General features: G+C 52.0%; 8 protein-coding genes across 8 annotated transcripts; 4 read left to right on the plus strand and 4 right to left on the minus strand.

The window, feature by feature from the left end:
* Positions 1-307: 307 nt before the first annotated feature.
* On the plus strand, positions 308-2,177 carry nimT (putative tyrosine protein phosphatase MIH1; the record flags this gene model as incomplete). Its single annotated transcript, XM_026743071.1, has 4 exons — positions 308-561; positions 641-708; positions 768-996; positions 1,058-2,177. The coding sequence occupies 4 exons, from the start codon at positions 308-310 to the stop codon at positions 2,175-2,177; spliced, it is 1,671 nt and encodes a 556-aa protein (XP_026608916.1).
* A 1,035-nt stretch (positions 2,178-3,212) lies between these two features.
* On the plus strand, positions 3,213-4,086 carry sld5 (putative GINS DNA replication complex subunit Sld5; the record flags this gene model as incomplete). Its single annotated transcript, XM_026743072.1, has 2 exons — positions 3,213-3,389; positions 3,448-4,086. 2 exons carry the CDS (start codon positions 3,213-3,215, stop codon positions 4,084-4,086), a joined length of 816 nt encoding a protein of 271 aa, XP_026608917.1.
* Positions 4,087-4,517: 431 nt separating this feature from the next.
* DSM5745_01057 (cullin family protein) lies at positions 4,518-7,225 on the minus strand (the record flags this gene model as incomplete). The annotated part of the gene is made up of 4 exons (XM_026743073.1): positions 4,518-4,689; positions 4,753-6,638; positions 6,691-7,080; positions 7,184-7,225. The coding sequence occupies 4 exons, from the start codon at positions 7,223-7,225 to the stop codon at positions 4,518-4,520; spliced, it is 2,490 nt and encodes an 829-aa protein (XP_026608918.1).
* Positions 7,226-7,626: 401 nt separating this feature from the next.
* On the plus strand, positions 7,627-8,120 carry DSM5745_01058 (uncharacterized protein; the record flags this gene model as incomplete). The annotated part of the gene is made up of 2 exons (XM_026743074.1): positions 7,627-8,031; positions 8,106-8,120. The coding sequence occupies 2 exons, from the start codon at positions 7,627-7,629 to the stop codon at positions 8,118-8,120; spliced, it is 420 nt and encodes a 139-aa protein (XP_026608919.1).
* Positions 8,121-8,558: 438 nt separating this feature from the next.
* DSM5745_01059 (putative HEAT repeat protein (DRIM)) lies at positions 8,559-16,475 on the minus strand (the record flags this gene model as incomplete). The annotated part of the gene is made up of 1 exon (XM_026743075.1): positions 8,559-16,475. One exon carries the CDS (start codon positions 16,473-16,475, stop codon positions 8,559-8,561), a length of 7,917 nt encoding a protein of 2,638 aa, XP_026608920.1.
* A 381-nt stretch (positions 16,476-16,856) lies between these two features.
* DSM5745_01060 (CwfJ domain protein) lies at positions 16,857-18,617 on the plus strand (the record flags this gene model as incomplete). The annotated part of the gene is made up of 2 exons (XM_026743076.1): positions 16,857-16,870; positions 16,919-18,617. The coding sequence occupies 2 exons, from the start codon at positions 16,857-16,859 to the stop codon at positions 18,615-18,617; spliced, it is 1,713 nt and encodes a 570-aa protein (XP_026608921.1).
* A 448-nt stretch (positions 18,618-19,065) lies between these two features.
* On the minus strand, positions 19,066-19,953 carry DSM5745_01061 (uncharacterized protein; the record flags this gene model as incomplete). The annotated part of the gene is made up of 1 exon (XM_026743077.1): positions 19,066-19,953. The coding sequence occupies one exon, from the start codon at positions 19,951-19,953 to the stop codon at positions 19,066-19,068; it is 888 nt and encodes a 295-aa protein (XP_026608922.1).
* A 1,822-nt stretch (positions 19,954-21,775) lies between these two features.
* On the minus strand, positions 21,776-22,377 carry DSM5745_01062 (resistance to Congo red protein; the record flags this gene model as incomplete). The annotated part of the gene is made up of 3 exons (XM_026743078.1): positions 21,776-22,085; positions 22,143-22,253; positions 22,352-22,377. The coding sequence occupies 3 exons, from the start codon at positions 22,375-22,377 to the stop codon at positions 21,776-21,778; spliced, it is 447 nt and encodes a 148-aa protein (XP_026608923.1).
* Between the last annotated feature and the right edge of the window lie 3,328 nt (positions 22,378-25,705).

Consider the following 25,705-nt stretch of genomic DNA (forward strand, 5'->3'; position numbering starts at 1 on the left):
CCATACCTCGTCTCCTCCTCCCTCACCTTGCTTGATCCTGCCAGTCATGTCGCTGTAGCCCGGTTCCGTCACCAGGAAGTCCCCGGTACATGCTGGCCCACTGCGAGTTCGGAACCGTTTTGAAGGGTTTTTCTGAGGCCGGAATTCGATCAGCTGCAATTGGGAAATACTGGACGTCTAGTTTACCGTGACTGCTTCCATCAATTTCGCCGTCGTAGCGTATGCCCTAGATAGCATCGCCGTTCCTTGCACCCGGACAGTCGGACTACATGGTTAGAGGGCTATAGGAAAATCGTCTTCTGCAACCATGGAACATTCCTCCCCGTTAGCCGCCATGCAGCCTCCGTCTGTAATGCTTGGACATTGTTTTCGCTCGGATGCTGCATCGTCTTACCATGGATTTAGTCCTTTACCCGGACTAGGCCCGGGCGGATTCAACTTCAAGGACCTGTCCATGAAAAGATCTAACGGAGACTACTTCGGTACAAAGCTGGTTCGGGGCTCATCTCCAACAGCGAGCCTTGCTGCGGATCTATCTCAGAATTTTCACATCGATCAAAGGTTCGTCTTCTTTTTTCCGCAGCGATTCCTCCCTTTGTTCGTGCTGCCAAAGAAAACATGCTAACACCAAAGACTTTAGCCCCCAGGTTGCTACGCCCCGACGGTCTTTGTTCTCCGCGTGCCTGCTTGGGAATGGGAAGAGAGGTGGTAAGGGCTTATGTTTACTTGGACGAAAACGGCCGGGACTAACGTATATATATATCTAGGTATCGAAGATGCTATGACCACTCCTCCTCTTCCGTCCTCGTCACCTGCCCCCGCGATGGATATCATGGACATGTCTCCACTACCTCATAAGCCTCCATTCGCTAGTACAACCGAGATCGAGCTGAACTCGCCGACACTTGACCTCTCCCCAATGGACACGGTTATGATGTCGAATGACGGCCTTGTTCCTGAGTCGCCCACGGTTCCACCGAAGGATGGTAAACAAGAGTAAGAGGAGACTTGAGGGACTGTTCATTGCTCGTGAGGGTCTAATCATGGTCTACTTTAGGAGAAGACGTCCAACCTTTTTACGGCCTAGCCTTACTCGGAGCAAAGCTCAGTCCTTTCAGGTCGGCATGGCGAAACCCGCCCCGGAAAGCCAAGGACCTCCCTTCAAGTTCCAGACCAACGGGACCAACAAGACTTCATTGGGCGTAGCGGCGTCGCTGGAGGACATGTTTGGCGAATCGCCTCAGCGTGAACGACCCATGATGCGGATTAATTCAACCAGCGGCCTTAACTCGCGTCTGAGACCGACATTAGGAAGCGGTAGTCATGTCCGCGGCAATGGATCACCATCGGCGGCTTCAATTCGAAAGAGTTCTCACCCGAACATGCGGCCCCGCAAGCAATGCAGACGATCATTGAGTATGTACGAACATCCCGAGGATGTAATTGCCGACAGCGAGGTTTCTTATACATCAAATGCACCACTCCAGTCCATCAGTGACTTCGAAGAAACACAAGCTCTGCAGCTGCCTCACTTTATACCTGAGGAGCAAGCAGACAATCTACCTCGCATCGACAAGGCCACCCTCGTGGAAATCAAGGGCGGGAAATACAATGAACTGTTCGACAATATCATGATCATCGATTGCCGATTCGAATATGAGTACGAAGGCGGGCACATTGTCGGGGCTATCAATTACAACGACAAGGAGAACCTGGCAGCCGAGCTTTTTGCGGATCCCAGACCACGGACAGCGATCGTCTTCCACTGCGAGTACTCAGTACACAGAGCACCTCTTATGGCCAAATTTATTCGGCATCGGGATCGTGCTTACAACGTGGATTCGTACCCGCAACTCTCTTATCCAGATATGTACATCCTTGAAGGAGGTTACAGCGGCTTCTTTGCCGAGCATCGATCACTGTGCTTTCCTCAAAACTACGTTGAAATGTCTGCCAAGGAGCATGAGTTTGCCTGTGAGCGCGGCCTTGGGAAGGTCAAGCAACGGTCCAAGTTGAGTCGGGCTCAAACATTTGCCTTCGGTCAACAGTCGCCGGATATGGAAGACAGCCCTACAGGAAGGTGTAGGAACGGGCCCGGTGATCGCAAACTCCTCGCGTCCCCATTTAATGACAGCCCCGGCAATCGCTTTCCTGGCCGCCGCATGCTTTCCTACTAGTCTTGGTTTGGAAACTCAACTATCTTCACTTCTCCGCGGCTCCGTCCGCCCATGCGCTTTGCATGGCTTTACGACCCATGATTCTTGGATAATCTATTGGTCGAACGACTTTTATGATGATATTGGTGTTTGGGGTTCTATTTGCATTCGAGAACATTGCAAGACTCATTTAGCGGACACCCGACTTGAGGAACCTCGCCTCGCGTACAACAGTCCAAGTTCACCCTCACTCGCTTCAAAAATTTTCTACCTTCTCTTCATACGACCCTCCGCCTTACACTACAACTACTACGACCAACCCTCAAAACATTCATAACGACAGCCACACAACCAGAAGCTCTTCAGCACTCTTGTCCCTACTATTTCCTTCAACAACTCCGTTCCTTCTTTCCTATGTCTCTATGAATCTCGACGGATCTTACACGCTTGGACATCACCTCGTCGGCTTACTTCTATGATACCTCACCCGCAAGAATTTCGCTGCTCGAAAATCTTTTCCTTTACCCTATCGTCTTTTAATCCGCCGCTCGGTTTTCCTGTACAATGCGAGGGAGCCCAACAAATGCTTCGCCAAGCACAGTACATATTTATGCATGGCTCGTTGATTCATTTCGCCGATAATAACTGCGCGCGGCTATTCTGGACCTGATATTGGCCTCACTATCTAACAGGGCTCTCTTAGACCCTTGTGACGTTTGGAATGCCGAGCACTGTACATATATGAAAACACCCATTTCCTGCTACTAATCCGGCTTTGGGGGAGCAGAAAGATAAAGACCTTGGTTTCCTTTGTCAATGAATGAAATAATTTATACGAAACTTGCGTCCTTTAGTATTTTGTAAGCTTGATTGTACATTGAAGTGCTGCATTGAAGTGAGGTTCTGAACTATACAGCAGAAGTTGTCTGCCTTAATACTCAGGCATGAATATCTCCTCCGCCTCACTTCCGCTCCGCTTCCTCCACTGAATTGCATATCATTTTCTCCAGATACACCTCATATACCAGCAGACATCCATTGATAGAGCCGCCCGCCATGGAAATCGACGACATCCTCGCCTCCGTCGACCACTCCGACGTCTCCAGCCCAGAATCCACAGCCCTCGACCACCAACTCCTCACACGCTTCTGGGTCGCCGAGCGCAGCGTCCCAGAGCTCCTCCCATGGCCCGCGCGGTTAATGGACCGCATGATGGAGCGCGTACGGCAGCAGGTGCGCATGAACCGCCCGTTTGCTCCAATGAACTAACCACCCGCTAACAATGGACCAGATCGAAACAATCGAAGACCTAGCCGCCGCATCCTCAGATCCCACATCGATATCAAACAACTCGACGCAAAACGCAACACTCACCCTCTCAATCCTGCAAACCGACCTCTCACGAACTCAATATCTCCTCCGCTCCCTCCTCCGCAACCGCCTATCAAAACTCACCAAGCACAGCATGCACTACCTCCTCCTTTCCTCGCACAACGCGCCAACACCACCACCTGCGTCCGGGAGCTCCGAAGCCAAACACCAAAGCCCCGAAGACTCGGTGCCCCTTCCAGACCCGGAAAACCTCCCATCATCTTCCCCGCTAAGCCCATCTGAAGCGACGTTCCTCTTCACGCACCAGCAGTTGCTAGCTAAGCACTTCGGCTCCAGCTTTTTGAGTTCCTTCCCGCCACAGCTTCGGAGGCTGGATGATAATGCCGGCGGAACGAGTATGGTGCAGGGGCCGGATAAGCGCGAGGTTGTCTTTGTGAGATGTCTTGCGGAGGAGGTGGGGCTACTTGCGCCGCCGGGGCCGGGGGAGGACATGGATGAGGAGGTGGTTGGACAGACCATGAGGATGGGGGATGTTTGGGTTGTGAGGTGGGAGGCTGTTAAGGCGGCTTGGGAGAAGGGGGATGTGGAGGTTCTGTGAGCTTTTCTTGTTTGGTATGGGTTCGGGGTGATGGGCATGGGCGGCATGAATGGATGGCATTGCATTGCATGGCTGGCGTTGATATACATTTCATCATTCAAAAGATACCTCGGTGGTTTTAGAGCTGGACAACAAGACATATACTGGAAGATTTCGCATTTTTTAAGACCTTTTAAAAATTTATTGAGTATTGAGCGAAGCGAAACAAAATCGACATCCAAGTTTGAGCGATCAACAGCGCCAGACCCCGCGGGCAATGCTATTGTGAGATAGAGTGAAATAGAATAGACAGAACAAAAGACTGAAATGAGACATTGAGAAGTCTATGACGCCAAAGATACCCTGATTTGAGCCACCGTATGCACCTTGACCAAATTCCATAACGAGAAAAAGAAATGAAGACAGGAGAGTGAGAAAAGAAGAACAGACCGTCACGCGACATAGCCGTACGTGGGAGGCTCCTCGGCAACACGTTCGAGATACTCGCGGTCAATCAGACTCTCAATCCGTCGCTTGACCATGTTGACATCGGGCACGAAGCGAGCAGATAGCTGACTGAGGACTTCGCTGATCAGATTGGTGTGAGTCAACTTCTTGCGTTGCCTAAAATGGAAAATGGTATTAACTCTTAAGTCCCTAAGGAAAGACTGGTGGGGGAAAACATACTTCATGATGCGCACGATAGCAGCCTCAATACTACCACCGCGCTCGTTGTTCATCTTCTCCTCCGTTTCCTTCCTCTGATCCTGGTTTTCGACTTTGTTGGCTCCGCCGCTGACGACGCCAATGCGCACCTTCAAGAACTGGCTCTGGAAGTCGTTATTGAAGTAGAACTTATCCGTGGGTTTGACGTCCCTGCTCATGGGCTCCTTCTTGAGGACACGAGTCTTGGGCGCCACGGCAAGTGACTGCAAGTTTCGAATGAGGTCGTTATCTGGAATCCGTGTGCGAGCTTGGATATCTTCGAATGTGAGGGACTCGTCCGCCGACAGGTTGTTGAAAAGTAAGAGGATAATCATGGCATAGGTGGACACATTGAGTTCGTGGCGTTGTACTTTCCCATTTGACCGATGGAAGGTTGCTTTGATGTCAGCTGTGCCCATGCTATGCTGCCACGCAAGCTTTCTGCCGCTGTGCTTGTTGAGGTAGAACTTTTCGAAGCTCTGCTTGACAGTCTCAACTTCCTTGGGGGCGATGCAAGGAAGTTCGATCTGCCCATCCTTGGTGTTCGACATGATCTCCATAGGCCACATGGTGCTGGTGAGGACATTGATGTCCAGCTCAAGTCGCTTTTGGTCGGGGTCGCCCTGTTCCCGTACGTAGTTTTTGTAGCTGCTGGTCAAGTCTTCTGATATAGTCATGTCCCTGAACATGGCTTCTAATCGCTGCGTGAATTGATTGCCGACTTCCATCTTCATCTTCGAAATCATCTGTCGTTCTGCATCCATGCTCATTGAGCGCTTCATTAGCAATCGCCGAGAGAGATGCTTCTTATAGTAGGCCTCGAAGCGATCCTTGTCTTTGATGTAACGCAAGAGGGTGATTCCATTTTCCAGTAGAGAATCAACTTCGTTCTCCGTTTTACCCTTGATGCCCTTTTTGAGGTTCTCGTCGAAGAAGAGCGAAAGGAACTCCGAGCTGCGTGGCGTAGAGTTGATGAAACTCGAAAAGCTTGTTGTAATCGCGCTCTGAAGCACTTGGTCAGAGTCAAATGCATTTTTCCAGATGTCATCAAACTTGTTCTTAAGGGCTAGAATGTCATCCACCCACTTGATGGCAGACGATGTAACTTGGTTGACAGGCTTCTCTTTCTCTTTCTCCTTATCTTTCTTTTGACCTGCGTCCGGTGCACTTGACTTGGACGGCGCTGATGTCTGTGCTAAAGCAAATGAAGCAGCGTTGATCTCATTGCCCATTTCAACGATACGCTTTGATACCGCTGCAGTCAGATGATTCTTCTTGGGGTCGACCCGCGCGCTGAGGGCAAAGATCTTGCTCAAGTTGTTGATTCTGTCTTGGTCCAGCATGACTCGAACCCCGGTTCCTTCAAAATTGATGACCTCGGCAAGATTATTGCGGATAAGCTCGTTGTCCAGAATCTCCTTGATCTTGGATTCACTAAGGTTCGAGACCGTATACGAACACCGTTCCTTTTCTTCCGCTATTCGATCGTAGACGACGGCGCAGAATGTGGCAGCGTCTACTGTTTCGAGCAGTCGCTTGCCCTCGGCTCGGTAGAACGCCGCACTCGCTTCTAAATAGTCCGGTTCGAACGAGGTCAAGTAGAGTTTGGTAGACTCCTCTTCAGTCTCCGTTTCGTACAGCCCCTCCAGCATTTTGACGCAGTGATGAACCAAAGTCCGATCAATCATGTGTCCCGAGCGTTCCAGCTGGATCATGAATAGCGTCGTCGATTTGAGTACGTCGGCCACAGAGATATTATCACTCGATGGCATTGAAGCCCGCAGGACATTGTCGCGAAACAGAGCCATGGCGGCGGAGTAAATGGATACTTTCTTTTGCGACATAATTCGATCCTTCTCGACGATAAACTGTGTCAGCGAAATGCGAAACCCGTGCAACCAACACATCTCAGTAGCTTACCATGTACATCAAGACATCGGTGATCATCTTCATACAGGTTTGATGATCGTCCCACACCTCTTTCAAGACTGACAAGAACCGCTCTCCGGCCTCGCGTCTCTCCGTAGCTTGATCTTGCACGTCCACGACCTCTTTAGCAAGCAGCAGGCTAGGCGAAATACCAGCAATGACTCGCCGCTGAACCTCCCCACATAGCCATTCTTTCTCCAGTTGCTTTGTACGGTCGTACAGCTCGTCGGCGCGCTGGATTAATACGATGGTGTAGCCGTTCCGGTAAAGCTGCTCGAACGATAGTTCCGACGCATCCTTCGTGTGTATTCTGCTTAGAGAACCCGATAGTGTTTTCCAATTCAATTCGAAATCATTCGTTCCTCCGTTCGCGGGAAGGCCCTAACACAAGTCCGTTAGCAAACGGCAAATAAGGTCGAGATCATGGTGTTGCTCGTCGGCAATCATAGAGGGCCAGCGTATATGAACAAAATAGTTCACTCACCCTTCGCGGAGCTCGAATCTTCTGTCTTGCCCTCATAGACATCTTCAAAGCTCCAGGGGCTCTGCCATCCAATTTGGAAACTCAAGCAATTCAGATATGGTGGCGGGGCAGCGGGAGTGGATAGAGGTCGGGGAATGAGACAGGACAGCAACACCAAACTTCCGGGAGACAATCAAGAGAGCTTGCTTTCAACAGTCGGAGAAATGCTTCAAGCACAAGGTACTTCCTCAACTCCACTGGCAGATGTTGTTTAGTTTTGGAGGCGAGTGTTGAGAGGATTATAAGACCGCGGAGGCAGCTGGAAGAACTTAAGTCCGGCGCAAACTCCGCAGTCACTGCTGGAGCTGCACGTCACTCTTCACTTTCCACTCTTCACAATCTTGCACTTACACCTCAATTCTTACTTGGGATAGCTACTGTTGTTCCTTCCACCAACCTACAATATGGCTCTATCTTTCCGCTTCTTCCGCAATCTCCGTGCCCTTCATAGTGCACTCCCACAACCACAGACCCAACCATCTCTCTCCCGCGGAGCTTCACGCCTCTATTCCCAGCTCAGTCTCAGTCGCCACTCACGACCATTTGCTCCAACACACCTCCTCAACAAGGCTACAAACAGAGCAGCTCCAGCTATCCCGGCATTCACATCTATCCGCCACAACTCCGACGCCCCCTCCTCCAAACCACTCACCGACCGCTCCGCAACCGCGGAGCAAGATGCAGAGGCCGAAGCGATAAACGAGAGGCGCCGGGCGCAAGAACCCGCATACCAGCTCACATTCACCTGCAAGCCGTGCGGGGAGCGCTCTTCACACCGTGTCTCGAAGCATGGGTACCACCGCGGCACTGTATTGATTCAATGCCCGTCTTGCAAGAACCGCCACGTCATCAGCGATCAACTCAATATCTTCTTTGATCAAAGCAAGACGTTGGATGAATTGCTGGGGGAGCGCGGGCAGGTTATCATTAGGGGAACGCTACAGGGGGATATGGAGTTTTGGGATGATGGGAGTGTGACCCAAAGGGAGAAGGAAGAGGGGGAGGGGAAAAAGGACAGGGCTGATGAGGAATAATTGAGACCGGGATCGTTCCGTCCGACTGGCTGTTATCTGGTGCAAAGCATGCAGGGGAGTTCTGTCATTTTACTAATAGTTAAGAAGCAACACAAAGCTCAAAATGCATAGATGGAGGCGTTCAAAACCGGTTGTTTCTTATGATACCTCATGCTGTTCTATATACACTCATCTCACATATCATGAGTACTTTTATGCTCCAACACCTGTACTATATTATGAAAACAAAAGAAAGCACTGTCTCCTTTCCCAAAACGCCGATTCTAAAACCCATATAGTTGAAAGGTATCCCCGTAGCCTCTTTACCAACCACGTCTCTTCCCCCGGAACTCCGCGCTCTTCTCTTTCCTCTTCTCGCGCTTGCGATCATTCCTCCTCTTCTTGTCACGACCATGCTTCTCAGGGTCCATGACGGCCTCGATGCGCCTCTTAACTCGTCTCCCTTCACGCCTCTGCTTGATCTCCTCCTGAATAACCGACATCTGGTTGATGTACTCAGTGTTACCAAGTTTTTTCTGCAAAATATCAAGTACCTCATGGCAGTTCGAGACAAGCGTCTTGTACGCTTCCCGGAACGCCTCGTCTGATGAGCGGGGAGCGGGAATCGACGCGTCAGTCAGATGCTGCAGTGGAAGAAGGATGACAGGCAGGGAGTCATTGATCTGCTCGGGTTCAAGGTGGCGGCAGAGAGCGGCAATGAGACCGATGGAGGCGGTCTTGGGGATTAATGAGGGAGCCTTGGTGGTGACGAACTCCCGGCGGAGGATGGAGGATGCTTGCTCGAAGATAAAGCGCACAGCGGACTTCTTGCCGTTCATTTGGGTCTCGCCGTCGGCGGCCTCGTTTTGATCTTCGTCGTTGTCGCTTTCATCTGACGCTTCTTCCTTCTCTTCCTCGGTTTCATCTAGTTCAAGGCCGTTTTGGGCGCAGCAGCGACCGAGGAACATGATGTTGCGGACACTTTGCATGGCGAGTTCTTCGCTGATGCCGGGTGTACGCAGGGAGCGGAGACTGGCGCGGAGCAGGAGGAGCATTGTGTCCTTGTCCATGGCAAGGCCGGTTGCGCCGACTAGAGGTAAGGAGCCGTATCCAGCGGCAGCGTTTGTCTTGGCCAGGTCTGCCAGCCAGATGCCAATGAGGTTCGAGGCGCAGGTCTTAACCCAGGTGTGATGGTAGAACAGACACTCGCAAATGAGATTCCAGGTCTTGATGCGGTCCTTGGACAGCGCAACTGAGGGAATTGCTTTGGCGAGCTTAGAGAAGAGCTGCAGCGAGAAATACAGCGTCTGCCAGTTGTCTGTTTCGGATTCCTTGATAATAGGCCGCATGATTGTCGGAAGGGTCTGGGCAACAAATACTGCTTCCTTGTCCTTGGCGGTTTCCTCCACTTCGAAGTAGATTCTCATCGCCTGTAAACCGGTGCTGGTAAGCAGGGGATTCTCTGTCTGTTCAATCCAGGACCGGAGAGGTTCGAGGATGGTCTTCATCTGCTCGCGGTCTGCCCGCCTGTAGAATTCACCTAGCAGCGCACCAGCCATCTCTCTGCACTCAGCGGCATCGTCGTTTGCCATGGCAATGACGACGGGCAGGAAGAATGTACCGACGATGTCTTGAGCCAACTCTTGCCCTGTCTTGGAAAGCAGCATGTGGATGGCCTCCATAACGGACTGGCGACCATCTTGATGCTTGTACTCAAGGTTCTTGGCCAGGAAAGCCAACTGTTTCGTCCATCGGTTCTTGGCCTGAGGGTACTCAATGAGGAAGTGGATGTACACGCCGCGGGCAAGATCACGTGCAGACCGAGTCTGATTCGTGACCATCATTTGGGCGATGTTGTCGGCGAGCTCGTACATCTCGGTCACAACGAATTTGCGAGCCATGACCGCCCGGATGAAGTTGAAAGTGACGCCCTGGCGGTCCGGTTCTTCAATGTCAGCCGTCAGACGCTGGAGCAGATAAGCGAGGTGTCCGTCTCTAAGCTTGATGTCCTTCCTCTCCCGGAGTATTGCAGATATCATTTTCAAGGAAGCTTGTGCACCTTCTGTGCTGGTGCTCGGGGCCTCCTTGATCAGCTTGACGGCTTCCGTTATGTAGACAGGGGCATTGGCGTCGATCTCTGGTAGAGGAAGCTTAATGATCGTGGAAAGGAATCGGATAGCAGCGATCTTCACCTCCTCGTGGCCCTGGACAACCGCGTCTCCGACCATGGGAAGGTAGCCGGCGATGTTGGCAGGAGTCAAGATGGAGTTGTACTTGCTGAGGACAGAACGGAGAACATCGAACGAGAAGCGGACGAGTTTGTAGACGTACGATGAAGTGCTTCCTCGCTTCTCGTTTCGGCGCTGGCCCTTCATGTTGATGAGAAAGTTCTTTTCTTGAGCAGACTTTGCAACCTGGGCGTCAGACTGGACAGGCTCCTTGTAGGCCTCCTTAATAACTTCATAGCAGAAGACGAGAATGTCACGGCTTTCGACTCCAGGATTTCTCAGTAGACCAATGCCGATTCTTCGCAGAAGTTCGTCGGCCTTGCGCACAATGGTGGATGTGAGCTTTTCCCGCAGGAGCTCTTGAAGTGGCCGCAACAGGCTAGCAAGATTCCGGATGGTCGAATTTTTGGCGAGAAGTTCAATCGAGTCGTAACTCTTGTTGCTCTTGACCTCCTTCATCTTGCTGACATAGTCTTCGGCGTCTTTCTCTTGACCAACAGTGCCGAAAGTATCATCCATGACCACTGAGCTGAGATCCGCTAGGCAGTAGTCCAAATCACCCTGCTTATAGTCATCGGTCGTAGCCACAAGAATAGAATGAACAGTGAATGAAAGGACGTGCAGTTGGTAACCCCGCTTGAGAGTATGTCGCAGCTCCTTGAGAATGTAGCCCATGTAGTTCGGTCCCAGCAGAAGAGCGATATCGTTTAGTGTCTTCCGAGCAGTGTCCCGGGAGTCCTGGGCTTTACTCTTGAGAATACTGCAAACATCCAGGAGAACCGCTGGCAGGCGAATAGCCATATCAGGTTCAGGCAGAAGCTTCAGGAGTTTGATAGTAGTAACCGCCGCTGGAAGACGCAGGCTCATCTGGGCCTCATTCTTGTGATGAATGAAATCCGTCAAAACAGGAATAAAGCCGGTGGTGAGCTCGTTCGCGACCTTAGCAGCAGAGGGTATAGACCGAGCAAGAGTGGACATTGAGGGGGGTGAGACATCCATAGCGTCGTCGCTCTTGTCGGCTTCAGACTTCGACGAAGTATATTGGGTCATGGCACTGGTCAGCGCATCGGACATTCTGCCCAAGAGCCTCAAAACGCTCCTTTCCCAATCAGGCTTACTCTTCATGTAGCCACGGTATCTCCTGAAGATGGCTCTGAACTGGTTCCAATCCAATGACTCCGCGAGTGTCCCGATGGTCAGCACAGCCTCTGCAATGAGGTTGTGTGCGTTCTCATCAGGAGCCTCATTGAACACGAAGTGTTCGTTCAGAGGAATAAAGATGGTGCTAATGTTCGATGCTTGGAGCTTTCCGCTGGTCGCCTCGCTAGCCAGTCGTCGGAGGGCTCGAAGGCGGCGGTGCTGCTGGATGTGAAGAATGTTGTAGAAGAAGGAGGCCTCCTCGTCGTTACCAGCCAGTAGCACATGCATATCCCGCACTGCAGGACGGTGTGGGTGTAGCTCAACTAAGTGACCAAGGACCTGCACGAACTCGGCTCGGATCAGCTCAGAGTTGTGGCGCATGCCAGCTTGCAACGCAGGGAACAAGATGTCGGCGACGAGGGGTTCGAACGGTCCTGCTTCATCGGCCTTAACTCGAGCTGATCGCTCAATGAAACGCTTCAAGCCAAACGAGGCGCTGGACCGAATGGCCAACTCCTCTTCATCCTTAACGTGAAAGAGCATGTTGTATAATAGTGGTCGCCACTGCCGAGCGTCGAGTGAATCCCAGAGATCCTCATTCAATGTTCTGAAAGCATCCAGGCGACGGCCATAGTCTGCCCCAAGAGTTTTCATAGATCTAGAGTTCAGATCTTCGCAGAGGGAAGCAACTTGGCCAAGCTCAGGTGTGTGGTTGGCGAGAGCTGTGAAGACTCTGGACAAGACTTCGCGGTTTTTATCATCTCGGAAATAGTCGAACATGGCACAAACAGCTTCAAATACTTCTCGGGACAGAGCCTCGTCTTCCTTCGTATTGTATAGAGGCAAGAAGTGCTCCAAGCTGCGAAGAAGGTCCGACTTGGTCTTGGGTGACACTCTATCAGACGGCTGGCGGAGTAGATACGTCAAGATGCTGATCAGGCTCGACGTTTCCTTCGATGACTCGACACATGGTGCTAGACGCGAGAGGGTATGAACACCAGAAACTAGCACCGGCTTGGATGGACCACGTTTCAACAGACGCCCTAGGTGAGAAAGGGTATGCTCAATATAAGGAGACAAAACTTCCGAGCGTATCTCGTCCACCGGGAAGTCTCCCATCTTCTGATCCTCGTCCTCTTCTTCGCCCTCTTTCAGCTCTTTTTCGGAGGCATTGTTGATTAACGGCGTCAGGACTTCGTCCATGACAAATATTTTGACCTCATCACGCGCCGAGTCAACAGCAAGACAGTCCACGATCTTAGTCAAAAGAACATCGTTAAATCGTGAGAGATAGAAGGTAGACAAGGGAGAAGAAGCCCAGGTGTGGAACAGACGTAGGAGACCGGAAACTCCTTGAGCCGTTTCTGTCGCGAAGTTATCCAAACGTGGATTGACAACCTCATCGAAGATAATGCGAACGCGGGAAGTCCAGTCTCGATCCGGCGAGATTGAGAAGATCAGGTCAAGGCAGCGGATACTTGTCTGCCGAATGTTTCGCAGTACATTGATTAGTCGTCCCTCCTGGGAGTCTGCAGTGGCGGTCTGCTCCTTTGCCAGGGCACGGCAAGCTCGAACAAGGCAGTGCAACACAACATCCATGGACTGCTCCGCATAGGGGACCATGCGGCTCTGCAGGGTGTCGAAGACAGTTTCGATCAACTTCAGCAAACCTGTCTGTCTTCTTGGCCCGAGAGGTTCGTTTTGGAAAGACTGGTCGTCAACTTGGTCGTCCTTGACCAATTTCAGCTCACCGAGCGGTCCGAAAGCAATCCCCATGAAGATGTCGAAGTCACGATCAGGCAGTTGTGCCAGGGTCCGCAAGATGGCCTTACGTCGTCCAGTTTGGCCTGCTTGACCGGCGTTCGCGCTAGCCTTCGAGATCATCCGACCATAAAGGAGGCGAAGAATGACAGGCACAACATCGTCTTTATGTTTGTCTTCAATCAAACTATCCTCTTTGCCAACACGAACAAACACCGCAAGTTCATCGTTAAACCGCGATTCGTCCAGCACATTCAGAAGGTTTTCGCGGTAGGGTACGATGCCGGCAGTTTTCCAGGTAAATAAAGCCTTGAGTGCACACTTTTGGATCTCCGAATTACCGTGACAAAGCAAACTTAGAAGGGCATCGTGGACCTCCGGAGCTCTGTACAGCACAGAAGGATTGATGAACTGTCCGAGAAGCTTCAGGAATGACAACCGGTCGTGGAAACCCCAGGGAATGTACGAGCCCTGGTTCTCGTCGGCCTCTGTCTGCTCTGTAGGGGACTGGCCATCGTCCTCATCTCGCAAGGCCCATGACAGGAACAGCGGTACAATCTGACGAGAACGCTTCTCGGCTATGTTAGGGATGGCATTGAATACCCGCAGGGCCTGGGTGCGAGGAGCAATTGGAACCACATCCAGAAGCGCGTGATCCTTCTCGAAGTCCTGTGTCAATGTTGAAGCCGGCTCAAAAGACAGGAAGTGCGTTGCGGATAGCCTCTCGATCTTGGCTGCATTGAAGCACTGGTAATAACCAGATACCTGATTGTCTTCGTCATCGTCCTCCTCTGTCTCAGTCGAAGTCGATCCTCTCTCTTGAAGCCACTGCGTGGCCAGCTCAGTCACCACTTTTTCGCCTTCAGCGTGCTCGCTCATAGACTTCAGCGCAGAAGCAGAGTCGTCCCACAACGGAGCCAGTTTCTTAGAGAATAAACCGAAGCAGAATGTTGGAAGGAGCCTAGGCAACCACCTACGTGAGGTGATCTGAGGATATGTTAGGGCAAGTTTCCGGACATGCATCGACAAAGTCCTCGCGCTCTGTAAAGTGAGAGGGCTTTCCTCGATTTCGATGGCCAGAGATATAAGCGAAGTGTCGTCGCCTAGGGCTTTGATCAACTCGCGTAGTATCTTCAATGATACAAGACGCAGCTCCTGAGAAGGGGCTGCAAGGTTGTCAATCAAAGCATCGACAAAAGCCTCCATTGCGGATGTGTCCCCTCCAATATTATCAGGGCATGCCGAGACATAGGCCAATGTGGCCTCAAGGAAAGAATGCAGTCGCGAGTATCTCGCTGCAACTGTAATTACGCGGTTCCAAAGGCCTGCGTCAAGTTTCCCTAGGCTTGAACCTAGATCGACGTAGGTTTTGAAACCCTGCCCAAGGTAAAAGTATGTTTTAGGCGTAGAAACGAATTTCTCGTCGGCCAGCACGGAGACCAAGTTCTCATGTAGGACCTCAACCATATCAGGCAATAGAGAAGGCTCCGCAGACAGTGACAGCGCTGTGGGGAGCTTGGTGTATGCATTGAGCAAGGCGACGCCGGGACCAGTCGGCTCCGATTTACGAAGCGTCTCTCGAATTCGTGACTTCCAAGAGGCTGGACAGACAATGTAGCCAGGTTTCGATACTTCCGATGTGATACAGCCCGCTCCACTTAATTTAAGCAGGGCTAAGCAAAGTTCGTACTCGCGGTCCTCCCATGAGTTGTTAACGAATCTAGACGGTGTTAGTGGATAAGATTTCAGCGAACTTCGATTGACATACTTCTGGAAATACGGAAGGACGACACCGTGGAACCGCTCTGCACCCCATTCGGAGAATGTAGCACAGAACGACAGGAAATAGGCTGAGAGCCTGTCAGCTGTGATCGCATCCATGAGAGGACGCATAAAAGGCAGCATTTCGTCCATGGGCGATATTTGGAGGGAATATGCCACTGCGGTGAGCAACTGCGGGACTGCGTCGGTGAATGCATCAGGAGTCTTTTCCGCAGCCTTGAGCAGCAGTAACAGGCTTTCAAGCACGGGTTTCCAGCTCTGTACTCGGGCTCCTTTGCGGGTGGCGATGCAGAGGAAGATGAGTCGAGTACAGGCGACTGCGTAGTTCCTGCTCCCACTCTTGCCGTTGGTCTGAACGTAAGATGTCACAATATCGATAATGGGCGCGAATGTCTCGGGTGTCGTACTATGAATTACGTTGATCAAAACACCGCTGGCAACGTCGAGCGCAAGGCTGTTTCGGAGGTCGTCATCGGTGCATATGGACTTCACAAGACACAAGAAAATGTCCGCTCCGTTCGAATGGAGCCCGTTCTTTACCCCCTTGATCGAGTCGGAGAACATCGCCATAAGACCTGACTTGTATAATTCCACATTCTTCGAGTCGGCTCCGGCCTGCCGCAAGTCGTCAAACAAGAATGTAACCGCCAGCTGGAGAGGTTCGGGATTCTTATAATAGACCAGACCGGCTTTGCGAATCAGGAACGACAGTGATTCGGCGGCGAATCTCGCAACAAACGGCTTCTGTCGTTCTTTTCCAAGGTACGGCGTCATGATACCGAGGAGTTGCCGCAGGTCCGGAACCAATAGTCGTGACAAGAACTTGAATGTCCATGCCAGGCAAGTGAAGCTCCATTCAACCACTTCGACATCGGGGTGGGTGGCCGCAACGGAGGCGACCAAAGTCACGGAGGCCGCAAAGTACTTCTCGAACCGCACACCAAGGTCTCGGGCAAACTGAGACAGCAAACTCAGAAGAGGCTCGATTGAGTGACTGTCGCGCTTGTCAATGTATTCCACCAGCAAGTTGAATATCTTCTCCTCGTAGTAAACGATTTGCGCCAGACTTTCGCTAAGCGGACTCACTCGACGGGCGAATGCGACATAGTTCTCCGACAGGTTCAACTCGGTCCAGTGGTCGAAAGCCGATCGGAAATGGGAGGACGTCTCATCTCCCTCTTCGCCAAAGCTGGGTCGCCGCACTCGGTGGATGGGGTCGATTTTAAGCTTCGACACACGCTGTGAGAACGTCTCGAATCGGTGCTGGTTTGTCGTTTCCGTCCCGGACTTCAACCGCTTCGCGGGCTTATTCCGCGACGCCGACGACATTGCTACCATCCTAGAAGCAGCGCCGAGATGGTGCGTGGTCTTGACTCAATCAGCTCCTTCCGCCGCATCAAGCGCATCGATCAAAAAAATTACTCGGCGCCGCAACCTCTTTCTTCCGGTGCGGAGATAAGCGGTGATCGCGGCGCCTAGTGTCTCACGTGACTCGTATATACTTGGTCCAAGCTCTCTCGACAAATTCAAGGTCTGGACTGGCAACGACTGAAGAGGAGGACAACAGATGCCACTGGCTCTTCGATTTGGCGCATATATCGGAACGCCTACATGCTATTGAGATAGCGTATAGGCTTGATCTTTTGGATCTATGTGAAGAGAACATCATCCGCTCTTGCGAAACCCTAGCTACCACCACACTAAAGCACTATGGCGTCAAAGATGTAAGTGGCGGGGTTCGATAGGAATATCATGAAACTAATGCCTAACAGAGTCGTCATTGGCGACGTCAACTGCGAACTGCAGGAAGTCTTCACTAAGCTTGCAAAGCTTCATGTCAAGCAGAGCTTCTCCTTTGCCATCATTACAGGGGACTTGTTTGGCGATTGCTCCTCAGAACATGAGCTCCAGCAGATGACAGCCCTACTACAGGGCAACATCGCGGTCCCGCTTCCGACATACTTCTCTTTGGGGAGCAAGGCTCTTCCGGCTCGAGTCATTGAGCAAATCGAAGCCAATGATGAAGTCTGTCCCAACCTTTACTTCCTAGGGAAGCGCGGCACATTGAAGACCTCGGAAGGTATCCGCATTGTCGCTCTAGGTGGAAATCTGGTGGATGGCAGTGCTTCAGGCACCAAGTACCACCCATCTTACACCGAGTCCGAGGCCAGGACACTCCTCGGCGCGCACCATGCCGACATTCTTCTCACCCACCAGTGGCCCAAGGGCATCCAAACCGGCTCCAAAGTAGAGCTCCCAGAGGGCGCCACGCCACCCCAGGAAACCCAAGTTATTTCAGACATCTGCTCGGCTCTCAAACCGCGCTACCACCTCTCATCAACAGACGGGTTCTTCTACGAGCGCGAACCCTTCTTCCACCTCCCCACGGAAGACAGCCCAGACGCCAAACCACTCACCCGCTTCATCAGCCTGGCCTCATATATCAGCAGCAAGACCTCCAAAGCAAAATGGATGTACGCCTTCACACTCGACCCCAACGCGCCACCCGCACTCACTATCCCCGTCGGCGCAACCGCAATACCCTTCCGCTTTGCCCCCGCCAAACGCAAACCCCTCCCCGACCAAAACACCTCCTACAGCCGCTTCGCACCAACAGACGACCATCACCACCACCACAAGCGCCGCAAGGGCGCGCGCGCCCCTCCCCCAGGGCCCGACCAATGCTTCTTCTGCCTCTCGAACCCCAACATCGCAACCCACCTCATCACCTCCATCGGCACGGAAGCCTACCTCACAACAGCAAAAGGACCCCTCCCCACCTCCAAAACATTCGCCCCCTCCCTCAACTTCCCAGGCCACATGCTCATCATCCCATTCAACCACACTCCCACACTAAACAGCATAACCGACACCCCCAGCCGCCACGCCGCGTGGACCGAGATGCATCAGTACCGCACAGCGCTACACTCCATGCTGCAAAGTAAATCAAAGGGCGCCCTCGGCGCCGTCACCTGGGAAGTCTCCCGCTCAAATGGCATCCACGTGCACTGGCAATTCCTGCCCGTGCCGACAGACCTAATAAAGCGCGGTCTCGTCGACGCAGCATTCAAAGTCGAGGCCGAGAACCTGAAGTATCCCAAATTCGAAGCGCCGACATCATCTTCCTCGAAATTACCATCTGCGTCTGAATCGGAAGACGGCTCCGGCGCGGACCCCAGCGCCGAACCGGGCGATTTCTTCCGTCTTTGGATTTGGGATCCGCCTGCTTCTGCTGAGGCTGGATCAGATCAAGGTGCCGAGGGCACAGGAACTGAGAAGACACTCTTACTTCCATTGGGAGACGACTTCCGCTTCGACCTGCAATTCGGCCGCAGTGTGATGGCGAAACTCATGCAGCTGGAGAAACGGATTAACTGGAAGGATGATGTGCAGTCGCAGGAGGACGAGGAGGCCGATGCGGCGGCGTTCAAGGAAGCATTTAAGGAGTTCGATTTTACGTTGGAGGACTAGATCTCTTGCTAAGCTAATCACGAGATACTACGCTATCTACCCGACATGATTTGTACTATATACCATGTAGCATGGGAAAGAGAGTATGAAGTAGGAAGAAAAGAAATTAGCACCTTACATTCGTAACTTTCATCAGCGGACAGGTACTTGGATATTCGATCATGACCGAGCGTGTGAGGTGCGTTCAAGCTCATGGCAAAGAATGGTATATACATCAGAAGAGGAAAGCTTTGATTTGCTGGCCCAATTTTCCACCATCACAAATGAGTGGATGACGGTGCCAGAAAAGAAGGTCAAGATATGTGAGGCGTGGGTATATAGACCATGTCCAAGGCCAAGGAGGACCATGGAATTCGGCAAGGTGATAAAACGAAGGGACGGGAGGGGGAGAAGCGCACAAGGCGCTGACAAGTGAAGAAAGAAGGAAAGGAGTAGCACCGCTGACTACCTATACATTCCTGTACGAGTTGGGTGCTGGCTTCGGCCCGCTCTGCAGTAGACTCGGGGGCCGGCCCGGGTTGCTGATTTGCTGCGGAACACCTGCGCTGAACGGTGGTGGGGGTGAAGAGGGGATGGAAGGGACAGCTGCTGGAGATGGCCCTCTATAGCTAGGCGGCTGAGTGCTGAAGCCAGGGGAGGGCTGCCGGTAGGGCATCGTCTGTGACGGTTGCCGGAAAGGAAGGGCGGGCGAGGGCTGTCGGAATGGAATTGGACGGTTCATTTCCGTGGTCGGGGAGACAGCAACTCCCACTGGATATTGAGGGCCAGAGGAGTAGGCGTGGGCTGGAGGCGACATGGCGTGGTAATCACCACCTGGAGAGTGGTCTGCGTATGGCTGGTCGTATGGGCTGTGGCCATAATCATACGGGCTATGGTCGTAGGGACTCTGGCCATGAGCGACTGATTGAGCGTGGTAATCGTATGGATTTTGGTCGTTGTATCCATGCGCATGTGAGTCTGGGTAGTAATCGTTCTGCACTGCGGTCCTGATAGGTGGTGGACCCCTGTAACCGGGTGTGTTTGATCTGGGCGCTGACGGTGTGCGATGAGGCGGGCGAGTCACTGGACTCAACGGTTCCATCTCTACCGACTCCGAATGGGGGCTCGTGTCCTCCACTCTCCGAGTAACGGCATGGTCCCAGCTAGGCATGGCGGGCAATGCATCCTCATTCATCTTCGAGATGCCCGGGCTTGTTGGGGCATCAAAACGCGCTACTTGAGCGCCACGGTATGTTGGGAGAGACTGAGTGGTTTGGTAGCCTTGCTGTTGAAAACCTGGCTGGTATCCCCCTTCATAGGAGTTCGCTGGTGGAGGCATCTGCGGCATCGACGGCATTGGGGGAGGCTGATTGTACGTGTCATCCGCGTACTTCGCTTTCTTCGGCCGTGGAGATGGGCAGCAGCATGAGCAACAGCATGTACAGCACCGAATGCCACAACATAGGCAGTTGACTATACAAGCAATGACAGAGAGGAGAATTACTCCTCCGACAATAATTCCAGCAATGACAGGCCATCTGTATATGGGTCAATTCCGTTCGACAGAGGTAAGTAGACCGGCGATAACATACTTGCAGTAGGCCTTGTCCATACACTTATCCCAACTAGAGAATGTATCTGGGACTGATTCGATCTCGCTGGCCGCATCTCGCGGCCATAACGCATAAGCATACACCACTGGGCTCATTTCGGCGGACCGTCAAACTGTCCGTGCTATATAATCCCAGCCCCACGCTATGGCGATAAGCGGACGATGCTTTTCGGTCACTCAATCAGCTAGCGACGAAGTATCACATTCGATGATCGGACACAAGAGGCGCAAATAGATCACAATATAAATGGCATGTATCCGACAATCGTCTCGAGGAATTGATCGGCAACTTGAATAAATGAAAGAAGAATGGCGGTAATTGCGTCTGCCTGTTGTACCAAGTTATGCGGGTGTAGTAGTATCGCAATGGTCTGCGAGCAGGTTCGGTGCGATCTGCGCGGCGGCTGTGGAAGCGTTCAGGAAGCGTGATATCCCATCCGATATATATCCTCTTGTATATTGAATTTAAAGCGATAGCATGTGTCCCAAAGTTATCCCACAGAAAAGATCGAAATCGAACACTGTCCGAGAAGGAAGCGCTTCGGCTGGAAAGGTGGCGGGTGCGTCGAAAGGTGAGGGTTCAGGCACGGCCTCCAGGGGCGTGGCCGGACGTTTCAAGACGTAAATAAAGAGCGACGAGGTTGGGGATAAAAGCGAGGAACACTCGAGAAGGGCAAAAAGAGGGTGGACGAAGAAGACAGAAGCCACAAAGAGGCTTGGAGGCTTGAAGCGTAAAAGTCGAGGGATTGCGGAGAACGGGTAAGGAATAAGATAGGGATCAACGATCGGCGATGGAGCGAGCATGCTTACTGCGCGTCCCAATAAGCGCCCGTGGCAGGAGTATCTTCGTGTTTCATACTGTTACGTCTCTTCTTGTGTGAGAGCACATACAAAGCTTCCACAGCAGTATCGCGTATTACCAACTGCTCAGGAACCCGAGGGTCATGCACGGTTCTATCTCCTGTCGATCAACGGTTGAACTTTTGGTGGTTGCCGCCGGAACTGGATAATTTGCAATCTTCAGCTCGCTTAGCAGTTGGTTTCAAGGCCTGTCTGGTATAGTTGTACTCATTCCCAGAAGGTAGTAGTTCCTGAGCATGATGGCAACTACAAACTATACCTAGAATCAATTGACTTTCGGATGAACTATCCTCAATCCTCATCAACTTCAGCCACCCACTCAGATAGATCATAGAAATACTACTGGGCAGGTTTCTGATTAAATCTGACCCAGAAGCGGCTTGACGTGGGCGGGTCTTATTGCAGAGGATCCACTGATATATATATACTACAATTGCAAAAATTAGTTCACATTTTTAGGATAAACGGAAACAGGGCACTGTTTTCACACTGTTTGCACACATAAAGCAGATAATATATATTACTAGCATAAGCTACATAAAAGGATAACAAACCATGTTCCATAACTGCTATGTGCAGTCCCAATGCCATCAAAGCACATCCCAAAGCATAACAAACGCCCATGTCGGATATAAGATATCAAATTAGAAAATCGTAGTGGTATTTCGTATCCCCGGAGCACACTCATTCCGCACTCCACAGCGCGCTAAGGCTTCCCATTTTGCTGAACCCCAGGAGGAGGTGGTCCAGGCGGTGGCTGGTACACCCGTTCGCCGCCATAGTGGTGCGCGTTCGGTGGCTGTTGCAGCTCGATGCCCGACTGCTGACCGCCAAAGTATCCGTGCGGGCCTGGAGACGGCGCATATCCAGGCGACTGAGTATATTGCGGAGGTGGAGGCGGCTGGTTGTACGGATCTTGGTGCGACTGCGGGTGGTACGGAGGGGGAGGAGCCATCCAGGCTGTTCCAGCGTAAGGGCGGAGGCCCCGGCTGCGGCGCCGTCGTGCGTTAAAGCAGCTGCAACGGCTCTGTTAGCTGGAAATTCGCAGTGGAGTTGGGGAACATTGAACGTACGATAAGGCGAAGAAAGCAATCAGAGCAACTCCAACAATTACACCAAATGCGACCCAGCGGCCCCATTCATGCCATCTATCGCAACGAACGCGGCCAAAGGCGTCTCGCCAACTGGAAGATGGTTAGCCTAGTTCTGCTTGTGCCGCGAAGTCGACTGGACTCGACATGTCTCGCGCAGCCAAAGTCGCTCCAATTCATGAAGTACTCACCAGTCTCGCGCTACCAAAACACCCATGGTTGAAGGACCTCTGGGCTCGAATCCGAATATGGAATGGATATGACGTCGATCAAGAAGTGCACGGGCGAGTTGATATAAGTATAATACGACTCTGGTGGAGGGCCAAAAGGCGAGAGTAAACGAACGGTAGTTGCAGAAATGCGACTCGATAGAGAAAGGATAGGATAGATGGCAAAGTGAAGTGGTGCAGGGGAGGAGATCTTAAGGCAGCAGCAAAAAGGCGTAGGGCGGCTGTGGCTGAGCACTCAGCGGACACCTCAGAGTGATGGCGAAACTGAAAGGGGCTTGGCTCAGGGCTGTCTGCATCCGCATACGAGCCTGAACCGTGGATGGGGGCGAATTAGCTGATGGAGGCTATGCTTTCAGGTACGCTGCAAGTCTCATAGAACGCTGTCCTTTGCAGTTCTTAACTTCTTGCAGCGACTTCGTCATCTGCTCAACGGTCAACAGGTCATCTCATGATCGACTTCATCTCATGTCAGCCCTACTGGATATCAGTCATATCACCAGGCAATACTAATGACAAACAGGTTACTACCCTGTCCCAAAGTTCCACCTTCAATCTCCTGAATCCTGCATTGTGACCATGGTCACAAATATACTCCGTATTGCCGGGGATACCGGATACGTGTAGAATTGTACCTAGCCTGGACTGCCCAGCCAATACCTCGGGATACGCCACCATCTATCAGAAAAGTTGGACCCAATCATCCAACAGAACTCCAAGTCTGGGGTAGATTTGAGCAACAACACCTCCAATTTTAATTCGAGCCCTGGAGGTCAGCCAGTGTGTCCCGTCCGACTAAAGTAGGCGGCGGGGTTGGCCGAAGCTGAAGATGATTAGTCGCCGTCCTTCCAAGGTTCTGCATTGCCAACGCATACTTGGTGAGTCGAAATAAATAGGTAGGTCGCGTCCCCCGATTATCTTTTGCTGTCTGGGGTTGGCCTCCTAAGCTCAAGCTCTTGATGTGCTCATTACATTTATTGACTCGTCATCTATCGTGCCTTTTATGAGTGCCTGACGATTTACTGCTCTTGTGGGCATTTCTCATCATTCTATTTGAGGTCGCCTTATACTGAACTATTGACCCAAATGACTGGCTTGCTTGCAGCGCATCTTCAGGGAATCACAAATTGAGAAAACAACTGACATATGAAATAGCGCAAGAGATAGGATGAATGGGTACTGACACGAACGGAAAGTTTTCAAGACAACCAGGAATGCGATCACTTCGTCAACATCGTCATAGTGTTGGTTATGGTCCATGGACCACAATGTTGAATATCTACATCGTCACGGGACGTTCAAGGCATCAGGGCGTTCACAGGTCCAAACGAAGCCCTGAAGAGCGGGCTTGCCAGACCTTCGTCAGATAGGATTGACGCATTGGCTTGTTACCGGCTCGCCCGCGCAATCAGCCAATGCAAGACGGCGTCGAGGTTTGTCTCCTCCTTTGCACTGATGCCATAGCAGCTCACCTCGCGCCGCGTGATCGATTTGAGGTTCATCTGATCAATCAAGTCGTCGACAGACAGTTTATTGGGTAGGTCGGATTTGTTTCCCAGGACCAATAAAGGGATTCCATCCAGGGTGGACTTGTTCATCAGCTCGTGCAATTCTTCAGTCGCCACAGGCAAGGCGGCCGTGTCCGCGGCATCCACAATATAACTGTCAAGGTTAGCACAGCCGTCAACGAGCTTCATGTTCAATTCTTACACGATCGCATTCACTCCGCGGCAATAGCGCTCCCACATAGGTCGGAAGCGCGGCTGCCCACCAAGATCCCAACTGACGAGTGTTAGAGAGACGCCATAGAAAGAAGCAAGAACACAAACCACTTGAGAGTCACATGTCCCTTCTGCACCCGCTTGGTATTAAAGCCGATGGTTGGGATAGAGCTAACGACTCGACTTAGCCAACGCACGAAGCCTCGAGGCGCTTTACAAGAGAACTTACTCTACGGTGAATTCTCCTCCCTATATGGTCCATGGTCGTTAGCGATGCGGTCGGCAACTTGGGTGGATTGTTGAGGAAAAACAGAACATACCGCCAGCACGCGCAGCAGCGACGACTTTCCAGCATTCTGAAGGCCGATCATGGTGACATCCATCTCCGTCGCCCTGCAGTTGCATACCTCTCGTCTCAGCCAACCGAAATCTGGATACTGCGGGGACGGGCCGGGGGCTCTCTTTCGTATTGAAAACGGCGGCCCACTTACCAAAACATCCTCAAGAGCCAGTCATAGATCGTCCGAAAAATACCCGCCATGTTGCAGCGAGTCGTGAGTCGTGAGTCTTGACGTTTGGATGGGTACCAGATGAACGGAAGGAAAAACAAAAAGACGTGGGAGGACAGGCCGAGAGGCGCAGGTCGTTCCAACCAGGTGTGGGCGGGATATATCGAGACCAGAATTTCGGACAGTGAAGGTGGTGGGGGATCTGACTGCTGCTACACCGGCGGAAAAGCTGATGAGGTCAAGACGATACGGCGAAAATTATTAGACCCGCGGAAAGGTAGAAGAGCGGCGCTGAACTCTGAAGCGCCGCGATAGTCAACTAAGTCAAACGCTAGATAGACACTGGCCCAAGATCTGAGCGCAGTCAATAAACCCGATCTTCGTGCCAGCTTTCCCTGCTCTTACCAAAAAAAAGGAATATGGGCTTCCCCAGAACGGAGTTCTTGCGGTGAAACTGTTCTACTCCGAACTATGTGCACGCATGACCGTGAGGAGATGGATCGCTAGCCGGGCGTAGTAGTAGTCTAGCTCCAATTCCGGTCCGTCACTTCAGTTAGGTGCCACTGCTCCGTCAGGACCGTCTGTGATGAATTCCGTCACCCGCGGTTTGGCACTAAGACGATGTCTAGCATTTGATAGCTCGAGTTAGTCGAGTAGCGATTTTGCGAGGGAACCAGGATCGTGGCAGGCTGGGCTGGGATTTCCGACTCACTCACGGGACTGTAGATACGATGCTGAAGAGCAGTTTGAGAGTATTTCGAGCAGGTGGGCTCGAGGGTCGAGGTCTTGAATAATATATCTTGGTCTGGCCTATCTACGCCGCTCAATGAAGACATTAATGACGCCACATATCCATCTACGACAACGAGCGACAAGGCAATCGAGTCGCTGTGTCCACACCAGCCACTGCTGCTGCCTTGCTGCCTGAAGATAGTACTAAGGCAGAAACGCCTATCAGCACGTGATGATATCTGTCCGGCAGTTCCACTTCGAAAAATTTCCCCATCGGACTTTGAGCAGAGTTTAGATCCAAGCCGGCACTCGTGCTCTGATCGCGGGTCGCTTTTCCTATAAGTATCCTGCGCGAC

Source organism: Aspergillus mulundensis (genome assembly GCF_003369625.1).
Source record: "Aspergillus mulundensis strain DSM 5745 chromosome Unknown scaffold_0, whole genome shotgun sequence".
Taxonomy (NCBI): Eukaryota; Fungi; Ascomycota; class Eurotiomycetes; order Eurotiales; family Aspergillaceae; genus Aspergillus; species Aspergillus mulundensis.